General features: G+C 36.6%; 1 protein-coding gene across 1 annotated transcript in view; it reads left to right on the top strand.

Moving 5' to 3' along the window:
• Positions 1-12,804, top strand: part of ESCO1 (establishment of sister chromatid cohesion N-acetyltransferase 1) — a 79,628-nt gene that overhangs the window by 63,849 nt on the left and 2,975 nt on the right. Inside the window, exons 11-13 of the mRNA XM_080821094.1 lie at positions 4,644-4,733; positions 8,421-8,564; positions 10,389-10,576. Coding sequence (XP_080677220.1) covers positions 4,644-4,733; positions 8,421-8,564; positions 10,389-10,576 — 422 coding nt within the window. The remainder of the gene's footprint in view (positions 1-4,643; positions 4,734-8,420; positions 8,565-10,388; positions 10,577-12,804) is intronic.

Genomic DNA, 12,804 nt, shown 5'->3' on the forward strand with positions numbered 1-12,804 from the left:
TGAAGAGGTAGATGAGGAGCTAGATCACAAATGACCTTGTGAAGGTATTGCAGATAAGGGCACCTGAGTGGCTCAGTTGGTTAAGCATCTGCTTTCAGCTCAGGTCACGATCCCAGAGTCCTGGGATCGAGTCCCATGTCGGGCTCCCTGCTCAGGAGGGAGTCTGCTTCTCCCTCTCCCTTTCTCCCTCCCCTTGCTCATGGGCTTGCTCCCTTGCTTGCTCTCAAATAAAATCTTTAAAAAAAGAAAAAAAGTATCACAGGTGAAAAAACCTACAAGAAAATGCTGTTACCATAATAATAGTAATATTATTTATTGGGTGTGTATTATTTGTGTTAGGCTCTGTGCTTAGTATTTTATCATGTTTTCTCAGCTTCTCAAAAATTTTGTATTACAGTTTTTATATACATTTTATAGGCAAGGAAATGAGGGTTTAGAGAGGTTAAGTAATTGGCCCAAGGCAACACAGCTAGTAAATAGCAGAGTCTGGACTTGAATCTTGGTATCACTGATTTTTAAAGTCTTCTTTATCGCTTTTTGGTGCTACCTAGATCAGTGGTGTGCACACATGGTAGGTGGTCAGTACATATTTCTTGAATTGACTGAATTTTTTTCACCTAATTGCCATTTAATTATTTGACTTCATACTTCATAGTTCAGTGAAGGTCACACTGAGTAGAAACATATCTCTATCAGTAATGCTGATAATATATTATTATTTTTGCAAAAAAAAAAAAAGGTCCAAACATGCACTTAAAACCAGTTGCTTGGGATAGTTAAGTATATTAATACCTTTATTACACCATTTTATGAAAGTAGAATAACTAGGAAATATAGACAAGCTAAAAGGAAAAAAACTAAATCACTCATTTAAAAGATGAAAAGATTACTATTTTTTACATAAAATTTATTTAAAGAATATAACCACGCCTTAAGAAAAATCAGTTAATTCCTTAGTGTCAGATGTTTCCTTAGGGTTCAAAGCTCTCCAAGTACAATTTCTGTACTGTTCATTTGTTTGAATTAAGATCCATATATTGCATTTGTTGGTATATCTCTTAGGTCTCTCTTAATCTAAAGGTTTTCCCTCTATGTCTTTTTTCTTACAATATTGGTAGGTTTTTGTTTTGGTTTTTTTTTTTTTTTTCAGTATTGGTAGTTTTTTAAAAAGCTGGTTGTTGGTTTTATTTCTCAGGGTATTCTTCCATGGGTATTCTTGTTCAGCCTTTTATTAAGGTGATTAGTATGAACTTTAGTATTTAAAGTTTTTAGTATAAAGTTAGTATTGAAGTGATTAGTATGAAGTTGGGGTATAATTTGCATACAGTTAAATGCACAGATCTTAAATGTTTGGTTGATGAATTTTGACAATTGTATACATCAGTGTATCTGCCACTTAATGTGTTTTGTTTTTGATTAATATATTTTTTAAATGGGAAAAGAGGAGAAATCCTTTCCATTCTTTAGATTCTTAAGTTTCGAGTAAGTACAGTGGCAAAGGAACAAAGATAATCATTGATTGCTATTAGGAATATAAAGCTTTCACAGCCAGGTGGGTGAATTAAGAAAATTTGGGGTTTGGAAAATACAGTCATTAGCAGAGGGATATTTGTAACATGTTAGAGCCCAAGGGGAGAAGTTTAAATGCACTGCGTTGGAATTTATATTTTTGCAGAAAGCCGTCACTGTTTGATTATTCCTCTAAATTGTATGTACCCTTCCCCTACAACCTTCCCCTCTGCCTCAGTTTCAAGCAGCAGATAGTCTCCTCTAAACATTTTTTTTAAAATTTATTTATTTATTTGACAGAGAGAGAGATCACAAGTAGGCAGAGAGGGAGGGGGAAGCAGGCTTCTGGCCGAGCAGAGAGCCTGACACGAGGCTTGTCCCAGGACCCTGAGATCATGACCCGAGTTGAAGGCAGAGGCTTAACCCCACTGAGCCATTAAGGCACCCCTTCTCTAAACCTTTTAAAGTCAGGAGGATTGTGTGGTTATTAACTCCAAGAAAGAGATAACCACAGTCGAGGCCTATAAATGTCTGGAGTATGTTATTTGCCAGACATGGCCAACATGCTTCTTTCATCTATCCATGATGTATTTAACTTAAGGAACTTTATTAATTAACTTGTGCTTTCTTAGAGTAGTGTGCTGATCTTAGTTTGGTATCATTAGGAAGGTAGAATGGAAGTTCCTGAGTGACTACTCTGTGTGAGAAATTATTTTATTTTTTTAAAGATTTTATTTATTTGACAGAGAGATCACAAGTAAGCAGAGAGGCAGGCGGTGGGGGAGAGGGGCGGGAAGCAGGCTCCCCACCCAGCAGAGAGCCCCCAAGCAGGGCTCTATCCCAGGACCCTGAGACCATGACCTGAGCCGAAGGCAGAGGCCTAACCCACTGAGCCACCCAGGAGCCCCGAGAAATTATTTTAAATACAACCCTCTTAAAAACTAAGTGATGGAGGTGATGACAGCTATTTTGTACATAGCCTAGACGAGGAAACAGAGTTTGTGATTTGCGCAAGGTCGTATAGCTAGTAACAACAAAACAAGGCTTTAAACCCTGAAAAATATTTTTTTAAGTTTTTATTTATTTATTTGACAGAGACCACAAGCAGGCAGAATGGCAGGCAGAGGGAGAGGTAGAAGCAGGCTTTCTGTTGAGCAGGGAGCCTGACTCGGGGCTCTATCCCAGGACCCTGGCATCATGACCTGAGCCGAAGGCAGTTGCTCACCTGACCGAGCCACCCAGGCACCCCTAAACCCTGAATTTTTACCCTAGAACTGTTTTGGTTTGTTTTTTTAAAGATTTTGTTTGTCAGAGAGAGTGCGCAAGCACAAAACAGGGAATAGGAGGCAGAAGGAGAAGCAGGCTCCCCACTGAGCAAGGAGCCTGATGCAGAACTTGACTCATTCAGATCATGATCAGATCATGATCTGAGCCAAAGGCAGAAGCTTAACTGACTGAGCCACTCAGGTGTCTCTCTTCTTATTTTGTTTTGATAATTCAGCTCAGGAACTATGACTTTTTAACATTTTTTTAAGATTTTATTTACTTATTTGAGAGAGAGAGAGAGAACACGTGCAGGGGGACTGGGTGAGGGAGAATCAGGCTCCCCGCTGAGTAGGGAGCCCAATGCGGGGCTAGATCATGGGATCATGACCTGAGCCAAAGGGAGACGCTTAAGTGACTGAGCCACCTAGGCACTTAAGACTTTCTTAAAAGTGGAGGTTACTTAAAATTTCCAGTTCCTCATTGAATTTGTAGTTCAACTTTTAAAATGAGAAGTCTCCTTTTTCATTTTATTGAAAATGGGTTTATTTTAGAAGCATTTCCCAAATTAACATAGTAATATAAATTTGTTTTTTAAGAGGTGATATCTTCTTTATGTTTTAAAAATTGTTTACTTAAATTCATATTTAATTTCTAATTTGAAAAGAAATGACTTCTGTGGCTATTGTTTCTGCTCCTTTTCAAATCTTGAGAACTTTTTAACCAATCATAATCACCTGAAGTTTACTTTATCTTTGGGTGCTCTTTTTAAAAAATTCTCATTTTAAATACTTCAGATTGTTACATTTACCAAGCTTATTACTAGACTTTTTGTCCCCAAGATCCTACCCCTTTCCTCAAAAAATCACTCAAAATTATTTAAGAAAATCAGCTTCTCCTCTGACTTGCCTTAATATTTTTTTAAAATGTAGTTACTTTTTTCTTGGTTTTATTGAGCTTTCATAGTCTTAAAAGATCTCAGAGGATCATGGTTTTCTCTAGTAGAAGAACGTATTGCTTCTTGAAAGGCCTTTTTTCTTTTCTTTTCTTTTTTTTTTAAATGTAGAGTTGGTTGGGTAAGACAAATGAAACAACCAGTTAAGCTCATTCCTTCTGTACTTATTATGAACTTCAAAGCTCCTAATTTTATCCTCTGGTTCAGTCCCATCTTACTAGATTTAAGTGGCTTTTGTTTTGTTTTTTTTTTCATGCAGGTTCTGCTCATTAATCACCACGAGTGTGGATCTGAAGAAGAGTTTATTACCTCTCTTTTTTTGAGTATGTTAACTTCAGATACACACAACGTAGCTTCTCCTTCCCTATTAGATTCTTAGAAGGTAGTTATATTTTTATAGTCTCCTTCTTGTGACTTTGATAGTTGTGATCAATAAGAATAAAAACTATTCCTTACTACATATTGGGCTACTGCATGCAAATCAGTTCATTTAAAACCTCCTGGAGGTCTTTGGCATGCCAGACATGAGTGTTTGTTTGTGGAGGTAACCATGTTCCAAAGAAATTTAAGAGTTAAATTCTTTTCTCAAGAAACTGGGAGAGTTATCTGTTAGGCTCTGGGAATCACTGACTTTAAGGGGCTTGTTTTTGGTGTGTGATTTTCAAAATTAATTTAAAATGGGAAATGATAAGGATATTATATGGTATTAGATTTCTGAATGAGTAGTATAGAGAAACTAGTTTGCATTGTACCTACTGTATGCTTAACAAAATAGCTGATTCATATCTTATTAAACATTGAGAATATTTTTCCATACTTGCAATTTTTAGATACATCAATATATTTTTCTTCTTCTATGTGAATCTGATAAATGAAATATGATAACATAAAATTAATTCATATGTTTTATATCTAGGGTTGGAAAAAAGAAAGAATTCTGGCTGAATATCCTGATGGCAGGATAATAATGGTTCTTCCTGAAGACCCAAAGTATGCTCTGAAAAAGGTAAATGTCCAGTGAAATTTCATGTAGAATGGATAATATCTAATTTTTTATTTGAGAGAGCGAGCAGGGGAGGAATAGAGGGAGAGGGAGAAGCAGGCTCCTCACTGTACAGGGAGCCTGACAAGGGGCTTAATCCCAGGACCTCGAAATCACGACCCAAACCTAAAGTAGATGCCTAACCAAGCCACCCAGGTGCCCCTGGATAATGTAATTTTGTAGTCAGTTTAAGAGGGTGATGCATTACTGGCATAGCATGTTTAAACCTCAGCTCTAGAAATAAAGAATAAACATTTAAAGAATATACTTAAAAATTATGCTTAAACTTATAATGGGTCTAGGATTGTGAAACAAATTTTTAGTGAATTGGTTAGTGTCCCATATTATCAGTAATTTGAGTGATGGAATAAAAGGCGTGCTAGTTTATAATGCCACATAAGTGACTTCAGAATTACAGGGGTACCTGGCTGGTTCAGTTGCAAGACTGTGTGACTGTTGATCTTGGGGTTGTGAGTTCGAGTCCCACAAAGGGTGTAGAGATCAGAGATAACTTACATAAAAAACTTAGGGGTGGGGCGCCTGGGTGGCTTAGTGGGTTAAGCCTCTGCCTTCAGCTCAGGTCATGATCCCAGGGTCCTGGGATTGAGCCCTGCATCGGGCTCTCTGCTCAGCGGGGAGCCTGCTTCCCCCTCTCTCTCTGCCTGCCTCTCTGCCTACTTGTGATCTCTCTCTCTGTCAAATAAATAAATAAATTCTTTAAAAACAACAAAAAAAACAACTTAGGGGTGTGCCTGGGTGGCTCAGTCAGTTAAGCATCTGACTCTTGATTTTGTCTCAGGTCATGATCTCAGGGTTGTGAGAATAAACCCTGCATTGAGCCCCACATTGGGCTCCTTGCTCAGTGTAGAATCTGCTTGGGATTCTCTCTCCCTCTCTCTGTGCCCCTCCCCCTGCTTTGGCCCTCTTCCCTCTAAAATAAATAAATAAATAAACCTATTAATTAAAAATTTGAAAAAAGTATTACTTTCATTTAAAAAATTAGAATTATTAAAATTTGGCAATAACAAAATTAAAATTAGCAGTTGTCAAGTTTCATATTGAGAGTAAGTTTTTATTTTTATTTTTATTTTTTTAAAGATGTTATTTGTTTTTTTGACAGAGATCAGAAGTAGGCAGAGAGGCAGGCAGAGAGAGAGGGGGAAGCAGGCTCCCTGTTGAGCAGAGAGCCCGATGAGGGGCTCGATCCCAGGACCCCAGGATCATGACCTGAGCTGAAGGCAGAGGCTTTAACCCACTGAGCCACCCAGGTGCCCCGAGAGTAAATTTTTAAACAAAAGCTTATTGTAGAAGAAGATAGAATAATAGGTCATAGAGGTTCACCTGGATGACACAGTCAGTTAAGAATCTGACTTTTGGTTTCGGCTCAGGTGGTGATCTCAGGATCATGAGATCATGCCCCATCCCATGATGGATTCTGCTGAGAGTCTGCATAACACTGTTTCTCCTTCTGCCCCTCCCCCCACTGCTCTTCTTTTTCATAAATAAATAAATAAAGTTTTTTTTTAAGTTATAGAAGTTCTGAAATTAAACATGAGACAAACATAATGTTCAGAAAAAAAGATATCTGATTTATAGTTATAAGGTAGAAAATTTAAAGAAATCCTCTTAGCTGGTATGAGCCAGGCTTAGTCCAAATTTAGAGTTCCGTACTTTGAAGGTTCAGAGAGATAATGAAGTCTGGAATCATTTTATTATATTGTGTATCTTAAAAGACAAGAAACCATAGGATACACTTATTTTGAAATGAGTTAATATTTTTTTTAAAGATTTTTTTAAAAAATTTGACAGATCACAAAGAGGCAAAAAGGCAGGCAGAGAGGGAGAGGAGGAAGCAGGCTCCCTGCTGAGCAGAGAGCCTGATGTGGGGCTCGATCCCAGGACCCCGAGATCATGACCTGAGCTGAAGGCAGAGGTTTAACCCACTAAGCCACTCAGGCACCCATGAAATGAGATAATATTAATTACATTTTGAAATAATATGCTCAAATGTTTTTTCACCCTCCATTTGCTTTTTCTGAAGTACCTTATAATGTAAAGCAGTATTTTTTGAAAAACTTAGTTTCACTGGAGTATGTCCAAAGTGTCTAGAAAACACAAGGAAAATGTTTTATTTATTCTTTTTTTTAAGGTTAACTATTGGACCTCTTTAAATTTAGTAAAACGTCACTTGAAAAGGTGACCCTATTATTTGAAAATACAACCAGCATTCTACTTTATCTTGTGTTTTTTTGACTTTTCACATATCTTTTATTATGTATGACTGGACAATCCCAGATAACCAAATAAGTCCACATACTACCACTGCCTAATAATATAGACAGTAACAGTTAGAATGGTACGTAACCATGCCACCTGTCTTGTATTTGAAACATTGATCCTTGTCACAGAAAGAAATTTTGTTAATTAATATTGGATTAGTGATTGAGTCAATGAAAATTAAATCATGTAATTTTTGGAATTCCAACTATTACCATTGGAAATGAACAGTGGGAACTTTGCTACACCACCATATGTGGCATTCAGACTTTTCTTGACTAAGAATCTTCAGTAAATGCTAATTTCCTCATTTTAGTTTCTCAGGGCAAAATCTTAGTAGCAGTGTAGTATGTTACTAGCTAGTAATCCATAATGGGTTAAAAATTAAAATCTAAGGAATTGTGAGTCATTTGCCTTCAGGAACTGAATTGTGAGTTGTGTTATGGGATACTATTCCAGGATTAGGAGGGCTGGAGTTTTCATCCCTGAATAAGGGATGTGTTACATAGTATTCTGCATGTCAGAGGTATGAATACTTAACCCTCTGAGGGTTTATTTTCATTTTAAACTTAGTAGTAACACAAATGAATGTTGGACTGAATATTTGCATTTTATTTTTTAACTGGGGAAGGAACTTATAATTGAGTACCTACAAAAACCTTTGACCCTTCAGAAGCTCGAGTTTATCATATTTATTTGACCTTGACCATAATTCTAGGAGGTAGACTAGAAGAAGCACAGTTTGATGCCATATTAGCATTATGGATTCAAAGCTCTGTTCCCTGGTTTTCTAGATGTCCAGTATCTGACATGGGGGAGTTACCTTTGAACTTACTTTCTTGCATATACATTTGCAAGGGACCATATGCGAGGGACCATAGACGAAGAGATTTTGGATTTAAGTAAGATAATATTTATAAAGGGCATAGTATCTGGCCAGTGGTTATTAAGAAGTAAATGTGTGTTTCTTCCTCTGTGCCCACTTCCATTTTACTGATGAGAGTACTAACTAAGGCTTGGGAAGAAAGGTGCCTTGCCTGGCTAAGATTCCAGTGAAGTTCTCTCCAATTCTCAAACCCATGATGCTTCTAATGCTTTAATGTTCTTATTTTCTGTTGTAGGAGCTCTCACTGTTCTTGTTATTTAGACTGCAAGGCTTGACATTACTGTCCAGTTCTTTCCCCATTTTGCACATTGTTCCACAGGCCTTGAAAACCATTATTGGTTAACATAATCATTGGAAAGAACTCTTCTTTAGGCAATATCCTGCTTGGAATAATATACTCAACTTAATGAACTGAAATTAGTATGTCTTAACATGTATACAATGCTTTCTTTCATTGTTACAAAAAAATACTGTTCTTTATTTGGCAGGTTGACGAGATTAGAGAGATGGTTGATAATGATTTAGGTTTCCAACAGGCCCCACTAATGTGCTATTCCAGAACTAAAACACTTCTCTTTATTTCTAATGACAAAAAAGTAGTTGGCTGCCTAATTGCGGAACATATCCAGTGGGTAAGTTAAGTGACTTTTAAAGAGTGTTCATATGTAATTCAGTGTCTGACGAGTTTACTGTGTAATCTTGAGTAGCAGTCATGGTAAATTTACAACATTTTATGTATGTGAATGTGAATGTTGGAATTGCCATGTGTAGGTTTTGACTAAGCAGAGTTGTATCTTGCATGGGAATTGGTTTCTCAAGTCAGTATATAAAATAAAAATTCTGTAAATCAAAAAGTACTGCTATATTTTGTTTAGGAAGTTTCCATGTTGGATATTAATGTAATGTTTGTCTCATTCCTTCAGCACTGGAATAAAGCAAAGGTTGGCAAACTATTACCCGGGGGCAAAATCCAGCCTATTTTTGTAAATAAAATGTAATTACAATATAATATAATATATATACAATATAATATAAGCAATGCCCATTTGCTTACATACTGTTTCTGGCTGGTTTACACTAGACTGAGTTGAGTAGTTTCAACAGAAACCTGGCGGGCTGCAAAGCCTAACTAAAATACTATCTGTCCGATTCTTTATAAAAAGTTGCCCACCCCCAGGACAGATTACCACTTCTTTGAGCTTTAGGTGAGAAGTTGACTTGTATTTAGGAGCCAAATTGTACAAAAAAGAATCACAGTAAGGGATATATTCACATTGGGTAAGTTACGTAGTAACAGATCAACTTAAGAGAACAGAAGATTCTAGACCCTCTAATCATGCTCATTTTGAGGAATACTTCATTTGAATTCTGTCTTTTTTCAGCTGAGTTCTTGTTTATGAATTCAGTGCACATTGGATTTGGCTTTTGTTCAGTTGGTATCTTTCCGGATATTAATAATTTCCTGAAAACATATGTTTTATCAAAATTTTCTTAGAAAATGTCAAAACAAATCTTTGAGTTAGTTTCTATGTGTTAATTTAAAAAAATCAGTCTTTAATTGTGTAGCTTTATGAATCTTGCTGTTTATATTAAAAATATTGATTTAAATGAATAGCTGTGATAAGGTAATTTGTGGATGTAAATTTGATATAAAACGACTTGTAGAGTTTGCCATATTGAAATTGAGTTAATTTTACATAGTGTATACCCTTGTGTTTTTTTAATTTCTATTCTACCAAGTTCTAAAAATGACTTTTGCCGTGTTTAGAGGATAGCTATGTAATGTTTGTTAATTCTTCATCGTGTTGTCTCATTGTTTTAAGATTTGTACCGTGTTCCATCAGAAGGTTGGCTGTGGTCCAACTAGACTGATAGAGGAGATGCTATGTTTTTTTAAAGCACTTTAGTTTTCTTTGTTTTTGTTTCTGTTTTTTTTTAAAGAGACGGGAATGTGGGGAAAGCAGCTTTTTAAATTCTTGATTCTTCTGCCATCCCTCCTTGTGATTTCTGCACAGCTGTGACCCCTAGAACTGTGGCAGCAATCACAGAAACAGTTGTTATGATTGCTGAGTTCTTGACGTGTACTTTTGCTTGTCCTTAGAATGTGGGAGGTAGAGAAAAAAATGGACCAGCCATGATGGGCAGGGTATTTTGTATGTATTACCTTATTTAATTTCTCTACAATTTTCTGAGAGAAGTGGTAGATATCTCTAGTTTATAGATAAGGAACCCAAATCTTAATTTGTTGACTGCTTTTGTGGTCATAACTAGAAAGTGAATTAGAACAGAATGTAGAGTCAGGTCTGTTTCCTGAAGTAAGAATGAAAGCATAAATGGTCCCCATAGTTTGTTAAGCCGGACAAATGTAGCAGCCTCTGCACTAAGGTCAGTACTAGACAGTTGCTAATTAATAGTCTCACTTTAAAATTTTTCCGTCTTTAATTTTGATACCTTAGGGGTACAGAGTTATAGAAGAGAAACATCCAGTTATCAGGTCAGAAGAAGAAAAAGTCAGATTTGAAAGGCAGAAAGCCTGGTGCTGCTCAACATTACCAGAGCCTGCAATCTGTGGGATCAGTCGGATATGGGTATTCAGCATGATGCGTCGGAAGAAAATTGCTTCTCGCATGATTGAATGCCTGAGGTAACTGAATGTCATTCTTCAAGTATTTTTCTGTAGTTTTAAGATTTAAGTGGATTTTTCATATCAAGATTGGCATTTAATCTTAAATGTATAACTTTTATTTTATTTTTTTAAGATTCTATTTATTTATTTGACAGACAGAGATCACAAGTAGGCAGAGAGGCAGGCAGAGAGAGAGGAGGAAGCAGGCTCCCCGCCGAGCAGAGAGCCCGATGTGGGGCTCGATCCCAGGACCCTGGGATCATGACCTGAGCTGAAGGCAGAGGCCTTAACCCACTGAGCCACCCAGGCGCCCCATAACTTTTATTTTAATTCAGAATTTACATAAGATTGTCAGTATATTGGATCTTTGTTTTTTATGTGAAGTTAATCTGGGGGTGGGGGAGCAAGCACTATCAGTTAAATCCTATTAAACTATTTTTACTTACTTGTCACTATGATATAAGGCGAAAATAATCCACTTATTTGAAACTGTTCAGTATTGGAGAATTTTAAAGATAACCAAATAAATGTGGGAAGGCTTTTTTGGAATTTAAAATTGCTTTTACAAAAATTTGTCTTAAATTAAGAATATCATTTGTAGATTATCTAAGTCTACTAGTTTTTTGTTTTGCTTTTATTGCTTGATTTTAAATTAAAGGTATAGAGGAAGACTCAGGTAAATTGCATGTTTTGTTTTTTGTTCTTTCAAGCACATTTGCCAAAGGGTTAATGGAGGTTCAAATTAATGCAGATGACACTTTATTCCTAGAATCCCTGTTTATTATCTGTAGATACAGCTTTCAAAGCAATCCATCATTGTTGTAAGTGAGCTCCTAACTAAGGCTTTAGGAATCTTAGAACCTTAATGTGTTTCTGGTCTTTCCTTCTTATTTTATTATAGGTAGTGATCCAGGAGGGCTCAGGTCTACTCACCCTTGTCATGGCAAGAGGAGGGTCTTATTTTAGCTCTTTCAAAACTAAACCTGGAAAATGCAGCTGTTTAAATAATAGTCCTATATATAAGGGTATTGCTCCTCCTTTAAATCTTGTAGATTTAGGTCTTATGACAACCCTAAGTTTATAAAAACGTTAAACAGGATAGCCATTGCCTTTGTTCTGTGCAATAATGAGATGCCCCCATAAGCTTCCTGTTAAAACTCATAGAGTTTCTACTTTTTTCATTTATTGTTCTTTCTTATGTACCTAGCTCACTTTGTTAAGATTACAGTGTGAAAATTCTCATAGTCTATATCTTGGCTAAATTAAAAAAATTTTTTTAAAGACCAGCTTTATTGAGATATAATTACATAGCATAAGATTCATCTCTTTAAATTATACAATTCAGTGGTTTTTAGCATATTCACAAGGCTGTGCAACCATCACCACTGTCTAATTCCAGAACATTTCCATCTCTGTCCCTCCAAAACCCACACTCATTAGCAGTCCTATTCCCCATTTCCTTCTCCCTCACCTTCTGGCGGTCACTAACCTACTTTCAGTCTGAATGGATTTTCCTGTTCTGAACATTATATACAATGAATTCCTGTAACACATGACCTTTGTCACTGGTTTCTTTCCTTACTGGCATGCTTCAGAGCTCATCCATACTGTAGCATGTGTTTGTGTGCTTCATCCCTTTTTTTATTGCCAGGTAGAATCCCGCTCTGTGGATGTGCCATTTCATTTATCCATTCATCAGGTGATGAATGTGGGGTGGGGTAGCTACACTTTTTTAGCTGTTAGGAATAATCTGCAAACATTTCATGTACAAATTTTTGTGTATTTTTATTTCCCTTGGTAAGTAGAGAATTATTTGCTTTTTTTTTTTTGAAGATTTTATTTATTTATTTGACAGAGATCACATAGTAGGCAGAGAAGCAGGCAGAGAGAAGGGGGAAACCGGCTCTCTGCTGAGCAGAGAGCCCGGTGCAGGGCTCTATCCCAGGACCCTGAGATCATGACCCAAGCCGAAGGCAGAGGCTTAACCCATTGAGCCACCCAAGCGCCCCATATTTGCATGTTTTATTTCTCTTAGTATATACCTAGGAGTAGAATTTTTGGGCCATATAGTAACTGTATGTATAACATTTTGAGGAGCTGCCAAACTGCTTATCAAAGCAGCTATACTATTTTACAGTCGCACCAACAATATATGAGGGTTCTAATTTCTCCACATCCTCACTAGCACTTGTTATTGTCTGTCTTCTTAATTTTAGTCATCCTAGTGAGTATGAAGTGATATTTCA

This window comes from Martes martes (assembly GCF_963455335.1).
Source record: "Martes martes genome assembly, chromosome: 13".
NCBI classification, from domain to species: Eukaryota; Metazoa; Chordata; class Mammalia; order Carnivora; family Mustelidae; genus Martes; species Martes martes.